We start from the raw sequence: 18288 nt of genomic DNA, 5'->3' as shown, positions 1-18288 counted from the left end.
ACCCCTCACCCTCACTCACCCTCAACCCCTCACCCTCACTCACCCTCAACCCCTCACCCTCAACCCCTCACTCACCCTCACTCATCCTCACTCACCCTCAACCCCTCACCCTCACTCACCCTCAACCCCTCACCCTCACTCACCCTCAACCCCTCACCCTCACTCACCCTCACTCACCCTCAACCCCTCACCCTCAACCCCTCACCCTCACTCACCCTCACCCTCACTCACCCTCAACCCCTCACCCTCACTCACCCTCAACCCCTCACCCTCACTCACCCTCACTCACCCTCACCCTCACTCACCCTCACCCTCAACCCCTCACCCTCACCCTCACTCACCCTCACTCACCCTCACTCACCCTCAACCCCTCACCCTCACTCACCCTCACTCACCCTCACCCTCACCCTCACTCACCCTCACACTCACTCACCCTCACCCACCCTCACCCTCACTCACCCTCCACCCCTCACCCTCACTCACCCTCAACCCCTCACCCTCACTCACCCTCACTCACCCTCACTCACCCTCAACCCCTCACCCTCACCCTCACTCACCCTCACTCACCCTCAACCCCTCACCCTCACTCCCCTCACCCTCACTCACACTCACTCACCCTCAACCCCTCACCCTCACCCTCACTCACCCTCACCCTCACTCACCCTCACCCACCCTCACCCTCACTCACCCTCACTCACCCTCACTCACCCTCACTCACACTCAACCCCTCACCCTCACTCACCCTCACCCTCACTCACCCTCGCCTTCACTCACCCTCAACCCCTCACCCTCACTCACCCTCAACCCCTCACCCTCACTCACCCTCAACCCCTCACCCTCAACCCCTCACTCACCCTCACTCATCCTCACTCACCCTCAACCCCTCACCCTCACTCACCCTCAACCCCTCACCCTCACTCACCCTCAACCCCTCACCCTCACTCACCCTCAACCCCTCACCCTCAACCCCTCACCCTCACTCACCCTCACCCTCACTCACCCTCAACCCCTCACCCTCACTCACCCTCAACCCCTCACCCTCACTCACCCTCACTCACCCTCACCCTCACTCACCCTCACCCTCAACCCCTCACCCTCACTCACCCTCACCCTCACTCACCCTCACTCACCCTCAACCCCTCACCCTCACTCACCCTCACCCTCACCCTCACTCACCCTCACACTCACTCACCCTCACCCACCCTCACCCTCACTCACCCTCAACCCCTCACCCTCACCCTCACTCACCCTCAACCCCTCACTCACCCTCACTCTCACTCATCCTCAACCCCTCACCCTCACCCTCACTCACCCTCACCCACCCTCAACCCCTCACCCTAACTCACCCTCACCCTCACTCACCCTCAACCCCTCACCCTCACTCACCCTCACCCTCACTCACCCTCAACCCCTCACCCTCACTCACCCTCAACCCCTCACCCTCACCCTCACTCACCCTCACTCACACTCACCCTCACTCACCCTCACCCTCACTCACCCTCACCCTCACTCACCCTCACTCACTCTCACCCACCCTCACTCACCCTCACCCACACTCACCCACCCTCAACCCCTCATCCTCACTCACCCTCACCCTCACTCACCCTCAACCCCTCACCCTCACTCACCCTCAACCCCTCACCCTCACTCACCCTCACCCTCACCCTCACTCACCCTCACTCACCCTCACTCACCCTCACTCGCCCTCACTCACCCTCACTCGCCCTCACTCACCCTCACTCGCCCTCACTCACCCTCACTCACCCTCACTCACCCTCACTCACCCTCAACCCCTCACTCACCCTCAACCCCTCACTCACCCTCACTCACCCTCACCCTCACTCACCCTCAACCCCTCACCCTCACTCACCCTCAACCCCTCACCCTCACCCTCACTCACCCTCAACCCCTCACCCTCAACCCCTCACTCACCCTCACTCTCACTCACCCTCACTCACCCTCAACCCCTCAGCCTCACCCTCACTCACCCTCACCCTCACTCACCCTCACTCACCCTCACTCACCCTCACTCACCCTCAACCCCTCACCCTCAACCCCTCACCCTCACTCACCCTCACTCACCCTCAACCCCTCACCCTCACTCACCCTCAACCCCTCACCCTCACTCACCCTCACTCACCCTCACCCTCACTCACCCTCAACCCCTCACCCTCACCCTCACCCTCACTCACCCTCACCCTCACTCACCCTCACTCACCCTCAACCCCTCACCCTCACTCACCCTCACCCTCACTCACCCTCACCCTCACTCACCCTCACCCACCCTCACCCTCACTCACCCTCAACCCCTCACCCTCACCCTCACTCACCCTCAACCCCTCACCCTCAACCCCTCACTCACCCTCACTCTCACTCATCCTCACTCACCCTCAACCCCTCACCCTCACTCACCCTCACCCACCCTCAACCCCTCACCCTAACTCACCCTCACCCTCACTCACCCTCAACCCCTCACCCTCACTCACCCTCACCCTCACTCACCCTCAACCCCTCACCCTCACTCACCCTCAACCCCTCACCCTCACCCTCACTCACCCTCACTCACACTCACCCTCACTCACCCTCACTCACCCTCACCCTCACTCACCCTCACCCTCACTCACCCTCACTCACCCTCACTCACCCTCACCCACCCTCACTCACCCTCACCCACACTCACCCACCCTCAACCCCTCATCCTCACTCACCCTCACCCACCCTCAACCCCTCACCCTCACCCACCCTCACCCTCACTCACCCTCAACCCCTCACCCTCAATCCCTCACCCTCACTCACCCTCACTCACCCTCAACCCCTCACCCTCACTCACCCTCAACCCCTCACCCTCACTCACCCTCACCCTCACCCACCCTCACCCTCACTCACCCTCACTCACCCTCACTCACCCTCACTCGCCCTCACTCACCCTCACTCACCCTCACTCGCCCTCACTCACCCTCACTCGCCCTCACTCACCCTCACTCACCCTCACCCTCACTCACCCTCACCCTCACTCACCCTCAACCCCTCACCCTCACTCACCCTCAACCCCTCACCCTCACCCTCACTCACCCTCAACCCCTCACCCTCAACCCCTCACTCACCCTCACTCTCACTCACCCTCACTCACCCTCAACCCCTCAGCCTCACCCTCACTCACCCTCACCCTCACTCACCCTCAACCCCTCACCCTCACTCACCCTCAACCCCTCACCCTCACTCACCCTCACCCTCACTCACCCTCAACCCCTCACCCTCACTCACCCTCAACCCCTCACCCTCGACCCCTCCCCCTCAACCCCTCACCCTCACTCACCCTCACTCACCCTCACTCACCCTCAACCCCTCACTCACCCTCAACCCCTCACCCTCACTCACCCTCAACCCCTCACCCTCAACCCCTCACCCTCACTCACCCTCACAACACATATTGTGTTACAATAGGTGTCACATTTGCGAAAGATAAAACTATTGGCATTGTAAATAACAAAGCTATTAATTCGCTATTTTCAAAACAAGCACATAAATAAAAAATGTGTCCTTTACAATACCAATAGCTCAAACTTTCCTAATGCGAGACCTGCTCTCTAGAGATGTGGCCTAACGACCAGAGCTGCCATCTAAGTCACGTAAATACAAAACATGTTGCATTCCAAATGCTATAGGTGTCACATTCGCAAAAGTTATAACTATTGGCATTGTAAATGACAAAGCCATCAATTTAGCAATTTTAAAAACCAACAAATAAATAAAATATGTCATTTACAAGACCAATAACTCCAACTTTTCTAATGCGAGACCTATTGCATTTCCAATGCTTGTATTTTTTTGCAGCTGGGGAAAATGCTCTATCACCATATGTGACACCGCGAGTCCTAGGAAAAGGCCGAAGAGATCGATGTGCAGAGCGAAGGACAAGAGCTGGAGTCGACCCAGAAAATGTTTGGGCCGGAAAATTGCATGATATTTTATGACACCTTTTGGACAATTATCGTGGTGTACTTTTAGTGGGTAGCCAGTGATGTATGCATCTTTGTGTAGATTGGTGATAAGTAATGGCCAGTGCAGTTACAGCTGACACAAGAAAGCCTAGGGAGCGGGAAGGTAGACTGTGTTCCCATAGTACAATCCAGACTGGACTGAGACGTTAATAACCTGAATGTGAAGGTGTTCCTCTATATATGAAGAAACAATCTTGTTGCCAGAAACAAACCTTGGCTACATTTGCTACTTGTTTCTTCAGAATCAGTGTGTATTCCCAGACTGCAAACAGAAGTGGCAGGAAATGGTGCAGGGCTCAACAGGCCAGGACCATCCAAAGCTTTTTTTGCAGAATATTGGAAGATCTAATAAGAAGGTGGGCATAGGTAGATTCAGTTTTATCAAATTCTTGATCATCCACAATCAGCTAAGTGCTAGACAGGTATAGGTCATGGGATATTCGGCTGGGTGGAGAAAAAGTGCTCACCTTCCTGAGGATGTAGTTTGACCAAGGGAAACATATAGATGTTAAACAGAGGAGACCTCTAGATGGAAACCCGTGGGACACCACAACGCAAAGCTTAGGTCTCAGACCGAAAAAGGGGTAGGGCTGCTATTTATGACGAGTCTCTACGTCCGATTTGAGAACAGAGCCTGGGATGCTTATGTCAATAAATCTGGAAATTAGAATAAGGGTGATTGATGATGCCCAAGGTTCCCGACCACGAAGAATCAAAATCCTGATGTCTCGTCGCCACCGTCATATATCATTCTACAGAGTTCATTTGGAAGTGACGCAATGGCCTACTAAGAATGTCCGTAAACGAGAATAGTCTCGCTTAGTAGACAAAGTTTGCAACAGCCCTATTTTTGCCCAGTGCACTTGGGTACAATTAGATGGCGGGAAAGTGAAAAAAATATGAGCCTTGTAAATCATACACAGATGTCTAAGGCAGTTGCTTTAACCGACTGAGCTAGCTAACCAGAGTTTAGCAAAGTTTCTAGTAACAGGCACTTTAGTATAACAATGTAAGTTCACCCCATAGAGGAGGAGCGCAGAGGGGCGGGGCGAGGCTCGGAATCGCACTGTTCTCCTGCAGCCACTCGAGGAGTTTTTGGAGGGGCTGTTTGTGCTTTTGTAACCTGACTCCAGGGCCGGCCGGAGATCCTTTTCCGTGGTTCTCCTCCCGCCGGCCAGAGGTGGAGCCCCCAGTCCCCGTACCCTCACAGCTTCCCTTCTGCTGCAGGGGTGCACTACAGGGGTGCGCAGGGAGAAAGAGGGGGCGGGAGCACGGGACAGTGTGGGAGAGGGTCTTTGAAAGAGAAAGGGAGGACAGGGTGGTCAGAAGAGAGAAGAGTGAAAGATAACCGGGAGGAGAGGGGCGGAGAGTGCGGGGGAAGCCGCAGAAAGTGGGGCAAGGGGGGCTCTGTGAGAGATGCTCGCTGGAGGGAGACCCCTGCACGCAGGGCGGTGCTGCCGCTGACCGGAACCGGTGAGATGACCTCTGGCACGGGCACCAGGGCACCGCGACCCAACCATTGAACAAAGACTCTCCGGTGCCCCCTTGCCTCCCAACCCCCGGAGGTGAAGTGCAAGTCAACTTTTGAGAACTTACTTTTGAGGAGTCCCCCGCATTCTGTCCTACAACTGACCCCTCAGATCGGCTGCCCGCTCTGAGACCGTGCCCCGGCGTCCTGGGGGTATTGTGGGACAGCCCGCCCGGAAGAAACCCTGCTGGAGCCCTCAACTTCCACTGACTGTCGCTGCGCTGCTGTACCCCGGGGTAGCGGGGTGTCCGGTGTAAACCAAGGAGATGTGTCGGGGGCTGGCTCTGTGGGTGCAGGCGCTGGGACTGCTCTGTGCCCACCCGGCCCTGGCACAGCCCGCGGACCCGGAAGCTCACCTGAACATGCACTACTTCGATGACAACGGTGAGTCTTCCATGCGGGTCTGTCTACCTTTTTAGCTATCCACCCTTTAGAGCTCTTTCCCTGTCTGTTTCTGTCAATGTCTGAATACCTTTTAGCTATCCACCCTTTAGAGCTCTTTCCCTGTCTGTTTCTGTCAATGTCTGAATACCTTTTTAGCTATCCACCCTTTAGAGCTCTTTCCCTGTCTGTTTCTGTCAATGTCTGAATACCTTTTTAGCTATCCGCCCTTTAGAGCTCTTTCCCTGTCTGTTTCTGTCAATGTCTGAATACCTTTTTAGCTATCCGCCCTTTAGGTCTCTTTCCCTGTCTGTTTCTATCCGCCCTTTAGGTCTCTTTCCCTGTCTGTTTCTGTCAATGTCTGAATACCTTTTTAGCTATCCGCCCTTTAGGTCTCTTTCCCTGTCTGTTTCTGTCAATGTCTGACAGTCCCTGTCTATATATCCAGCCTAACCACCCTCTCTGTAGGTCAGCCTGTCTCTGTCTACCGTATCTTCCTCTTAGGCCGTCTCCCTCCCTCCCTCACGCTCTCTCTGTCTGTCTATAGAATCTGCATCATTAGCTTTTCGTCCTCTCTGTCAGGACCCCCTCGCAGACTTCCTGTCTGTCTCTGTTCTGTGTTTATCGGCCGTTTTTGGCTGCCGCCTCTGTCTCTTTTACCAAAGGTCACTAGAATGAGCGAATCGGCTACCAAGGTGTTTTCCGCTTAATTGTGGGTTTGCCACACATGTGGACATGACGCTCAATACGCGTGGTAAGGGTGACTGCTCACCGTTCAACTGTGAATCCCTCCATACAAGTGCTGACCTGATACAAATAAAGCCCACCCTTTGCCCGCATAGTATTACGGCCTTAAAATGGGAAACTCTGTAAATAACACTGACATAGATTATGCCGCCTGTGGCATAGTGCGGTCTTCTTTAGCCACATAATTACAGATGTCCCTGTTTATAGCCAACTAAACCTAATGTTTTCATTCGTTTTTCCGACTCTGTCTTGTTCTTTCCGTGATGTCTCTCCATTCTTCGTTTTCTCCGGGTCCTTCTTTCCTCTCCATATCTCTTTCTTTCATTGTTTAATTATCTCGGTCGTCCTACTTGATTTTCTTTATTTCTCCATACATATCCTTCCCATCCCCGCCCCAGTAGCTTTAGAACTCCTGTCTGCTTCTCTCTCTCTTTTCTCTCTCTCCCTCTTTCTTCTTTCCTCCTTTTCTCTCTCTCTCGAACTGCCCCTCTCTAATGGCTACCTCTTAATCTTCATGTAACTCGGCCTATGTATGTGTGCCTCCACCACCAGCCGTTTGTTGCGTTTCTCATGAATAAATGAAGGAACTTGCACTCGTATAGCGCTGCTCTTGGAACTGAATAGGTTCGATGTGCTTTATGGCTCGTAGAAGTATGAACATTCTCACTGTGAGCCAATTGGGCTCCCTTTGGAGAAAAGGTCGTACAATCGTCATGTTCCAGACTTCTGCTGGTGATAACTGCATTGGCGAAAATGCCCAAAAGTGAGCGATAGTAGCGATAGTAATCCACTCCCTTATGCTTTATCCCACTTCAAATCTCTGAATCCGAAGTTAAAGCCCAGCGCAAACACAGTAACAGAGAGTTTGCTGCAGGAGTTCGGCTCAGGACTTGGCTCAGGAGTCATCGTAGGGAGCTGCTCTCGAGGGCTTCTGAGCTCTTGCTGACTTCTCTCTGAATCTCTTTGTTTTCTCTCTGCAACATTTCTGAAATAGAGTGCACTTTTAGTGATAAATTATTCTCGAACTTTAAAAAAGTGCTCGGCTGGCTTTTGCCGTAGTCATATAGTTTTTTGCACCCAAGTGACCACAGACATCTCCAGAGTGGCGCCAGTGGATGCCCGAGTGTGCCACAAGACTCGTGTAAATCCGAGTTGCACCAGTGCAAGTCTTGGTGAGTTCTCCATTAGATTCGTGTAAGCATGAGGTGCTCCAGACTGTGCACCCTCTCTCAGTGTGCCTCAGGGTCTGTGCACTCTGGAGATGCCCCAGTGTAAATCTCTCTGAGTCTGCCGATGCTCCAGTAGAAGTCTTCGTGCCATGAGATGTGTGTAAATCTGAGGCGCCCCAGTGAAGTCGAAATGAGTATGCCACAAGGCGCGTGGAAATCAGTTTTACCAGAGCAAACGTCGGTGAGTTCTCCATAGAATGCGTGTAACTTCGAGATGCTCCCGTGAAAGCCCCCCTGAGTGTGCCATAACATCCGTGTCATTTCCAGATGCTCCAGTGCAGCCCCCTGAGTGTGCCATAACATCCGTGTCATTTCGAGATGCTACAGTGCAGCCCCCTGAGTGTGTCATAACATCCGTGTCATTTCCAGATGCTCCAGTGCAGCCCCCTGAGTGTGCCATAACATCCGTGTCATTTCGAGATGCTCCCGTGAAAGCCCCCCTGAGTGTGCCATAACATCCGTGTCATTTCCAGATGCTCCAATGCAGCCCCCCCGAGTGTGCCATAACAGCCGTGTCTATTTCGAGATGCTCCAGTGCAGCCCCCTGAGTGTGCCATAACATCCGTGTCATTTCGAGATGCTCCAATGCAGCCCCCCTGAGTGTGCCATAACAGCCGTGTCTATTTCGAGATGCTCCAGTGCAGCCCCCCCGAGTGTGCCATAACAGCCGTGTCTATTTCGAGATGCTCCAGTGCAGCCCCCCCCCGAGTGTGCCATAACAGCCGTGTCTATTTCCAGATGCTCCAGTGCAGCCCCCTGAGTGTGCCATAACATCCGTGTCATTTCGAGATGCTCCAATGCAGCCCCCTGAGTGTGCCATAACAGCCGTGTCTATTTCCAGATGCTCCAGTGCAGCCCCCTGAGTGTGCCATAACATCCGTGTCATTTCGAGATGCTCCAATGCAGCCCCCCTGAGTGTGCCATAACATCCGTGTCATTTCGAGATGCTCCAATGCAGCCCCCCTGAGTGTGCCATAACATCCGTGTCATTTCGAGATGCTCCAATGCAGCCCCCCTGAGTGTGCCATAACAGCCGTGTCTATTTCCAGATGCTCCAGTGCAGCCCCCTGAGTGTGCCATAACATCCGTGTCAGTTCGAGATGCTCCAATGCAGCCCCCCTGAGTGTGCCATAACATCCGTGTCATTTCGAGATGCTCCAATGCAGCCCCCCTGAGTGTGCCATAACATCCGTGTCATTTCGAGATGCTCCAATGCAGCCCCCCTGAGTGTGCCATAACATCCGTGTCATTTCCAGATGCTCCAATGCAGCCCCCCTGAGTGTGCCATAACATCCGTGTCATTTCCAGATGCTCCAGTGCAGCCCCCTGAGTGTGCCATAATATTTGTGTACGCCCGAGGTGCTGCACTGCGAGTCTATGTGGGTGTGCCATGATAAGACTCGAGTACATCAGAAGTGCTCCTGCCCAAGCCCCTGTGAGTGTGCTGTGAGTTTTGGGAAATCTAAGATGCTCCAGAGCAAGCCGATGTGAGTGTGCCAGGACCCCAGTGTACATCGAAGGGGCTGCAGTGTAAGCCACTGGGAGTGCACGTGTCATAAGACTCGTGCACATCTCAGATGCTCAGGTGAAAATCTTTGCGAGTTCGCATTAAGACTTTTGTAACTCTGAGGGGTTGAAGTGTAAGTCTTTGTGAGTGCGCTATAAGATGTGAGAAATTCCGAAGTGCTCACATTTAAGTTGATGCGAGTGTGCCGTATGTCTTGTGTAAATCAGCGTTGCGCAGGTGCAAACTTTCTGAGTGTGACATAAGATGTGAGTAGATCTGAGATGCTCCAATTAAGTCTTTGTAAGTGTGCGGGAAGCGCTTGTAAATCTGTGTGCATGCATACATACCCTTCACTCACAACTCCCCTGGTGCCCCTCTACAGATTATTTCACAATACATGCAATTTAGACCAACACTCCGCTCTGTTGAGTCATCACACTCTTGATTATACAGGCCCCTTCCATTCCAGATCACACACACACACCTCTTCGAAGTAAACAGGATCCACCTTATACATCTTCGAGGCATCTAAACTCGAGCTTCATCCCCTGCCGGCCCCGCAGAGTAGGGAAAAGCGCACTTGCGCAGGCAGTAAGGCACTTAGAGGGGCCTCACATCTTCCCTTTCGCCCGGGGCCTCAGAAGGCCTCAGAAGGCCTAGGACCGGCTCTGACTTCCACAGCCACGCAACCCTCCTGGAATTCTAGAACTGAGATCGGCACGTAGCGCGAGGCCACAGTTATAACCCCAGGCAGCCTTTGTTGTTTACTAATGGTGTCCTCACACAGAGCTCGCAATGCACCTCAATCTTTTCCTGTAGTATTTTTTGCTGTTCCAGTGCCGAGGTCCACAACAGCTCATCAAATGCATCTCAGTCGTGACTGTAAAACACACCTGATATGGGTCTCGCACGCCGGCCTATCAATGCACCCCAGTTGTTGTCTGTAGAACAGACCCCTGCTTTCCCGTGCTCTCTATATGTACATTAGTGATAACTGGATGCTGGTCTTATGGGTGCATAGTGCTGCATAGAATTAGCATCACTGTGTCCTCTGTGGCTTGGTCTGAGATGTGATTTTGTACACTGAGTGACGTGCCCTACAGATATGTTTTGCGTAGTGACTTGACGTCCAGTGACATTAAACGCCGAGTGCCCTGATGACGTCCAGTGATGTGCACCGAGGTAACGTGACGACCAGTAACGTAGAGTAATGTTGCCCACTGAGTGAGTTATACATTGATGACGGCTGATAGCCAGAAACTGGTCCTAGGATGCTTGATTCCGGTCCAGGGAAGACATGGTTCGCAGTACGGGCTGGACTGTTCCCATGAGGCACATGGTCAAGACTGATTTGCAGTTGGCCATGTCTTAGCTGGGGTGGCGTGGTGAGCAAAATAATGATGGATTAAACCCAGATCTGTGGCTGGGGTGAATGTTTTGCCAATGTGCAACATTCCGTCCATCGTCTTGTGTGTTTTGCTGTGCTCCAAGTTACGGCATTAGGTACAGTGATGTGCGCCGAGTGACATGACGACCTGTGATGTTTTGCTCAGTTACGTCCATTGACTCTGAACGCCGAGTAACAGCTGGTCCAATGACGTTATGCACCGACACATTGTGCACCTAGTGACGCACAGTGATGTGTGTTATTTTACCTGACATCTTGTGACATTGAAAGCTAAATGCAAAAATAAGAATTGATGGACAGAATGCAAAACAACGGCATACATTCACCCCTGTACAGAGATCTGGGCCTAAATCCATAGTTTTTTGCTCCCCATACCATTACAGTTTGAATCCAGCCATATGCAAATCAGTCTTGACCCTGCTCCCTTCCTATTGGATCAGTCCAGCCCAAACTGCAAGGCCAGGTCCTCCCTGGATGGAAACAAGCATCTTAGGACCGGTTTCGCTGCTTCACCCCTCATCAGTCAGGCTAGCTTGACTCCAGTGGCATGGAGAGCACAGGTCCCAAGTCAGGGCATACCCATCCCACTCAGGGTGAAAAATGCAAAAAGAACAATTGATGGACAGAATGCAGAACAATGTCATCCATTCACCAGAGGACAGAGATCTGGGCCTAAATCCATCTATTTTTTGCTCCCCATGGGGAGGCAAAGTGAGCTAAATAACAATGATGGATTCAACCCAGATCTGTGACTGAGGGTGAGTGTCTGGAAGGTTTCAGCGCTCAGTCCATCATCTCCTTGTGTTTGCTTTGTTCGCCCTAAGTTGGCAGGGTATGCCCAGGCGTGGGTCCCTTGCTCACTGTGCCACTGGATTCAAGCTAGCCTGGCTGAAGAAGGGTGGCATACCCTAAAACCGGTCCCAGAATACTTGTTTCCAGTCCAGGGAGGACCTGGCCTGGCAGTTTGGTCTGGACTGTTCCCATGAGGCACAGGGTCAAGACTGATTTGCATATGGCTGTGTCCAAACTGGGGTGGCGTATATATATTTGGGGAGTTTTATATAGCGCGACCTAGACCGGAGGATATCAGAGCGCTTTACATGTGCACCAGTTGCGTTACGGAGGGACACATTCATTTTTTGTTAGGGATGTGATTTGCCCTGAATCACAAGATGTTGAGGGTCCTTGCCGAGACTCGAACCCCCAGCTTCCAGGTGAATCGCTCTAGCCGTTACGCCACATCGTCTGATGAATGTATGTGCACCCGTAACTCTGTAGAAATAATCAATATCCTGCGTGAGTCTGTCCGGTCCTTTCGTAAACTCGCAGACATGTTTGATGCACCTAGTTCTGCTGACAAAGAATCAGCGCATGTGAAATACTAAAGCTCACTCAAGGAAGATTGGAATGGACCTTTTATGCGAATAAAAAACTTTCCCGTTCTTTTAATCAATATTAAAATGTCACCAGGAGTCAATCTAAGTGTTTAAGGTAAAAGAGCGCAAACACATTTCCATCAGCAGTTTGCTAATGTACAATTTTACTCTGCACAGTATGCTCATGTGCTGTGAGCATTTCCCCAGATAATGATGAGAATCTGTGCTTTTCATATTTGTATTCCGCTTTACACATTAAAAATCCAGTGGCAGAGTGAGCAAGGGACCCATGTCTGGGCATACCCATCCCACTTAGGGTGAAAAGTGTTACAGCAAACAAATGATGGATGGAATGCTGACAATGCAAACATTCTTGCCCAGTCAAAAGATCTGGGTTCAATCCATCGTTCTTTTGCCCACTACACCACCCCAGTTTGGACCCAGCCATATGGAAATCAGTCTTGACCCTGCGCCCAATGGGAACAGCCCAGCCCGAACTGCCAGGCCTGGTCCTCCCGGAACTGGAAACAAGCATCCAAGGACCAGTTTCGGGTCCAAACTGAGGTGGAGTAGTGGGCAAAAGAACGATGGATTTAACCCAGATCTTTTGACAGGGGAGAATTTTTGTATTGTCAGCATTCCGTCAATCATTTGTTTGCTGTAACACTTTTCGCCCTAAGTGGGATGGTTATGCTCAGACGTGGGTCCCTTGCTCACTGTGCCACTGGATTCAAGCTAGCCTGGCTGAAGAAGGGTGACATACCCTGAAACTGGTCCCAGGATGCCTGTTTCTGGTCCAGGGAGAACCTGGCCTGGCAGTTCGGTCTGGTTTGTTCCCATGGGGCACAGGGTCAAGACTGATTTCCATATGGCTGAGTCCAAACTGAGGTGGCGAAGTGGGCAAAAGAAGATACATTTAACCCAGATCTTTTGACTGAGGGAGAATGTTTGCATTGTCAGCATTCCGTCCATCATTTGTTTGCTGTAACGCTCAACCAGAAGGAAGCAGCATTGTAATGGCCGCTCAAGTCATCTGTGGGAGAGGAGTAAGTGGTCAGACTGCAAGAGGGGGGCATCCCACCTAAAGCTTCGCAGACAGCAGGGTGTAGCTGGAGGATGACATTTAACCAGCGAGTACCGAGGTAATCACTGCGGTACTCGGAACAAGTAATAACAATCATACACGCCACCCTCCCGCGCCCGGTCGCAGGATGCATAACTCGGCATGCCACAAACCGGGGGAAGATCCGGCCCCACCGACCAAAGTTATCTTCCGTTTTCAGGGTCAAGCCTCGGCCTGTGCTTGTATCACTTAATCATAAACTGTTGCCATTGCGTGAATGAGGGAAAAAAGTGCCCACAGAGTAATTTAAGGAGACTGTATAACGCTGCAAGTAAAAGATCCAGTCTTGATGGCCTGTCCCAAAAGGAGACAGGGCGGTAACAAGGAGGGACTAAATAGTCTCATTTTCAATCGGAGGCCAGTGTTTACCATAGATGATGACGCCAGCCAATGAAAAATAGGGGTGGGGCTTCCACCCCACCTCTAAAACATACCCTACTACAATATGCCTCGTAGAGCGAGCAGCGCATATGCGCTGCAACGATATGTCTGCGAGACCTAAAAAGGGCTGATTTAGAGTTTGGTGACTATTATCCCTTCCGCCATATTACAAGTGCCATTGGATATAATGCACTTGTAAATAGGTGAACCCAAAGACCTGTTCAAAGGGATGGTACCTTGACAGTGGAGTGCTGTCTAAACCTTTGGTTGGAATCCCAGAAAATTAATATGGTACACCTCACTGTGGAAATGTTAACTTTTAACCACACATTACAGTGGATTTTCTAATCGTTTAGTTTGACCTAATGGCAATTACAGAATTCATACCACATATTTTGTAGGTATGGAAAGAAGGGGCTTTAGTGTGCTATGTGGAACTCTTGTCATTTTGATAAGTGCATCATGGGAGGATAACTTGTGTCATGCGTCAGGAATGAACTCTAGATGCTGCACCACGGTAATTGAGCATCAGCTATTTCTATTGGTGCCATAGTTGAAAGAGAAGTCTTGTCTTTAATTAAGCCATTTTGGAGAGAGCTATTTACTGTAAAAGCAGTGCACAATGCCTGGCTGGAATAGGTTGCTAGTTTTCATCAGTGGCATAGCTCTTCAAAAGAAAACGCCGAAGACATATCTGTTCTACAGCTCCTGCTACTTAAAACCATTGCCAAGAAGCTCTTTTGGGTTTGGTGCATTGAACACATGTTTTAAGTCAGATTGCTCCCACATGTTCCATTATAGCTAATGTTGTGTAGGACTCTTCTGCCTGTAGGGAAATGTGAGCAGACGGTAATGAGAATAAGAACGAATCTTAGTAAAACAATTTGTAACATAGCAAGTTTGCTGCTTTATCTGTGCAGTGGAAAAATACGAACACATGAAAATACTTTTAGGCCCTTTGAAAGTAGAAAAACCTCAATATATAAAACTTTACATTATAACTGTTATCTGCTAAAGATAAATCATGCATACTGCAGTGTAAGCTGTGATGCCTGTAACATTCATATATTCTACATGTTAGGCTCCTGGTACTGTTTTTCAATTTAGCAAACAAGTGGGTTCTGGGAATTATTGTTGTGCCAATGCCTCACCAGATACCGATCCCTGAGGTATTTTCTTGGAGTCAGGGCGTGCAGCGTGTTTGTAGCAGGAGCGATGGCAGCGCCGGCCAGCCACTGTGCTCCTCATGGGCACCTACCTTGCAGTGGCTGACCTGCAAGTATGTGGGGTGTAGCCAGGAGGCTCCTCTGGTGCTCCCATTAACAGAAACTATCTTCTTCCCAGAATTCTCTAGTGAGGATTCATGGAGTATAACCTTCCCAATCCAAGATGGCAGCCGTCCTAAGAGTTTCATTAGACCTTCCCTGTCCATTATGGCGCTATCCATTCCTGATGTAAATTCCTGGTTTTTGGGGTTATAAAAGGGAGCCAGATATATTTCCCTTTGTGTTGCAAAGCTTTGTCGGTTCTGTCCACAGATTATTTGCTGCCAGCTTGTTTCCAGTTGTCTCTGTTTGACTATTTTGCCTCCTTTAGTTATTGCCTGGGATTTCCTTCAGTTCTGCTTCTGGGTGTTCTGCCTGCTTCTTGGTTCATCTGCTTGCTCTTGAATTTCACTGCTATCCAGGACGTGTTTTGCCCACTGGACTTTTTCCTTCAACTGGAGCTTCTTCTGGAATGCATTATCTGCTTTGGCACTACCAAGCATCATGGCTAATAGAAGGCATGAGGCACAGGGTCAAGACTGATTTGCATATAGCTGGGTCTGAACTGAGGTGGCGAAGTGAGCTAAAAACGATGATGGATTCAACCCAGATCTGTGACTGGAGTGAGTGTCTGAAAAGTTACAGCGCCATCCATCATCTCCTTGTGTTTGCTTTGTTTGCCCTAAGTTGGCAGGATATGCCCAGACGTGGGTCTTTTGCTCACTTTGCCACTGGATTCAAGCTAGCCTGGCTGAAAAGGGGTGTTACCCCGTAACCGGTCCCAGGATGTTTGTTTCCGGTTCAGGGAAGACCTGGCTTGGCAGTTCGAGCTGGACTGTTCCCATGAGGTACAGGGTCAAGACTGATTTGCAGTTAGCCGGGTCGGAACTGAGGTGGCGAAGTGAGCTAAAGAACAATGATGGATTCAACGCAGATCTGTGACTGGGGGTGAGTGTCTGAAAAGTTTCAGCGTTCCATCCATCATCTCCTTATGTTTGCTTTGTTTTCCCTAAGTTGGCAGGGTATTCTCAGACATGGGTCCCTTTCTCACTTTGCCACTGGATTCAAACTAGCCTGGCTGAAGGGGGGTATTACCCCGAAACCAGTCCCATGATGCTTGTTTCCGGTTTAGGGAAGACCTGGCTTGGCAGTTCAGGCTGGACTGTTCCTGTGAGGCACGGGTCAAGACTGATTTGCATATAGCTGGGTCTGAACTGAGGTGGCGAAGTGAGCTAAAGAACGATGACGGATTCAACCCATATCTGTGACTGGGGGTGAGTGTCTGAAAAGTTTCAGCACTCCGTTCATCATCTTCTTGTGTTTGCTTTGTTTGCCCTAAGTTGGCAAGGTATGCCCAGACATGGGTCCCTTGCTCACTTTGCCACTGGATTCAAGCTAGCCTGGCTGAAGAGGGGTGTGACCCCGAAACCGGTCCCAGGATGCTAGTTTCCAGTTCAGGGAAGACCTGGCTTGACAGTTCGAGCTGGACTGTTCCCATGAGGCATAGGGTCAAGACGGATTTGCAAATAGCTGGGTCTGAAATGAGGTGGCGAAGTGAGCTAAAGAACTATGATGGATTCAACCCAGATCTGTGGCTGGGGGTGAGTGTCTGAAAAGTTTCAGTGCTCCGTCCATCATCTCCTTGTGTTTGCTTTGTTTGCCATAAGTACCCTGCCCAGACCTGGGTCCCTTGCTCACTTTGCTACTGGATTCAAGCTAGCCTGGCTGAAGAGGCGTGTTACCCCGAATCCGGTGCCAGTATGATTCAACCCAGATCTGTGACTGGAGTGAGTGTCTGAAAAGTTACAGCGCCATCCATCATCTCCTTGTGTTTGCTTTGTTTGCCCTAAGTTGGCAGGGTATGCCCAGACGTGGGTCTTTTGCTCACTTTGCCACTGGATTCAAGCTAGCCTGGCTGAAGAGGGGTGTTACCCTGTAACCGGTCCCAGGATGTTTGTTTCCGGCTCAGGGAAGACCTGGCTTGGGCGTTCGCCTGGACTGTTCCCATAAGGCACAGAGTAAAGACTGATTTGCAAATAGCTGGGTCAGAACTGAGGTGTTGAAGTGAGCTAAAGAACAATGATGGAGTCAACTCAGATGTGTGACTGAGGGTGAGTGTCTGAAAAGTTTCAGCGCTCCGTCCATCATCTCCTTGTGTTTGCTTTAGTTGCCCTAAGTTGGCAGGGTATGCCCAGATGTGGGCCCCTTGCTCACTTTGCTACTGGATTCAAGCTAGCCTGGCTGAAGAGGGGTGTTACCTCGAAACTGGTCCCAGGATGCTTGTTTCTGGTTCAGGGAAGACCTGGCTTGGCAGTTCGGGCTGGACTGTTCCCATGAGGCACAGGGTCAAGACTGCTTTGTATATAGCTGGGTCTGAACTGAGGTGGCGTAGTGAGCTAAAGAACGAGGATGGATTCAACCCAGATCTGTGACTGGGGGTGAGTGTCTGAAAAGTTTCAGCACTCCGTCCATCATCTCCTTGTGTTTGCTTCAATAGAAGGGGTCGCCCTTACCTCTGGTAGACCAAGATCATCAAGACGTGGATCTCCTATTCTACGCGCAGTCGAGGGTTCTTCAGCTAGGTGTCAGTCCTTGGTGTACAACAGTTATAGTTTGTCTTTGCTTAACAGAACCCACTAATAAACCTAACTGATGATAATTATTTGTGAAAGAAACGCCCAAGGGTGAACGTATGGTGTTCAGCACATATCTAGAGATCTGGCAGTCCCACATATGACCTATATTAGTCCTAGAGAGCTGCATATATGGAATTCCAGTGATGCATATGTATAATGGTTTCAACAGCGACACAGAATGAAAGGGGGGCAAACATGTACACTGTATTCTTGCATGCTGGTTATTAGTCCAAAGAGTACCATCTCTGAAATGAGGTCTGAAATGAGGCCCAGTATGAGATGGGCATTGACACTCCATTCCTTTCTCTGTCTTGAATTTGATTGCTATTGCAGGGACCTAAAAAATAAACCTGATTCTGATTCTTTCTAACACTAATTAGACATCTGTCCTCCTACTGACATCTTTTCGTTCATCCATATGTACAGAATGTTTGTTCTGGAAACATACATTCCAGAAAGTAGATATAGTCCTCTAGTTGTGAGCTCCTAGACAGGCCACAAGTCTCAAAACTGGCTCCCACCACTTACTATGGCCACAGACATCCCGAAAGATGAGTTTAAATATGTAAACTGAACTGAGAGAGCGTTAGAGGTTAAAATATGAGATTGGATTAGAATTGAGGTACACATTTCTAAGCAGCTTTCCAACTTAGGGGCACATTTACTAAACGTTCACGCAATGAGAGCAGTAATCAAAGTTGATGTT

At 50.6% G+C, this 18288-nt stretch overlaps 1 protein-coding gene across 1 annotated transcript in view; it reads left to right on the top strand.

Moving 5' to 3' along the window:
• The first annotated feature begins 5367 nt into the window (after window positions 1-5367).
• The window catches only part of KCP (kielin cysteine rich BMP regulator), a 694272-nt gene continuing 681351 nt past the window's right edge, over window positions 5368-18288 (top strand). Inside the window, exon 1 of the mRNA XM_086918865.1 lies at window positions 5368-5913. Within this exon, the coding sequence (XP_086774991.1) occupies window positions 5796-5913 (118 nt within the window). The 5' untranslated portion in view covers window positions 5368-5795. The remainder of the gene's footprint in view (window positions 5914-18288) is intronic.

This window comes from Lissotriton vulgaris, chromosome 1_1, assembly GCF_964263255.1.
Source record: "Lissotriton vulgaris chromosome 1_1, aLisVul1.2, whole genome shotgun sequence".
Taxonomy (NCBI): domain Eukaryota; kingdom Metazoa; phylum Chordata; class Amphibia; order Caudata; family Salamandridae; genus Lissotriton; species Lissotriton vulgaris.
The sequence above is the reverse complement of the archived record's forward strand: the minus strand, read 5'-3'. Positions and strand labels throughout refer to the sequence as shown.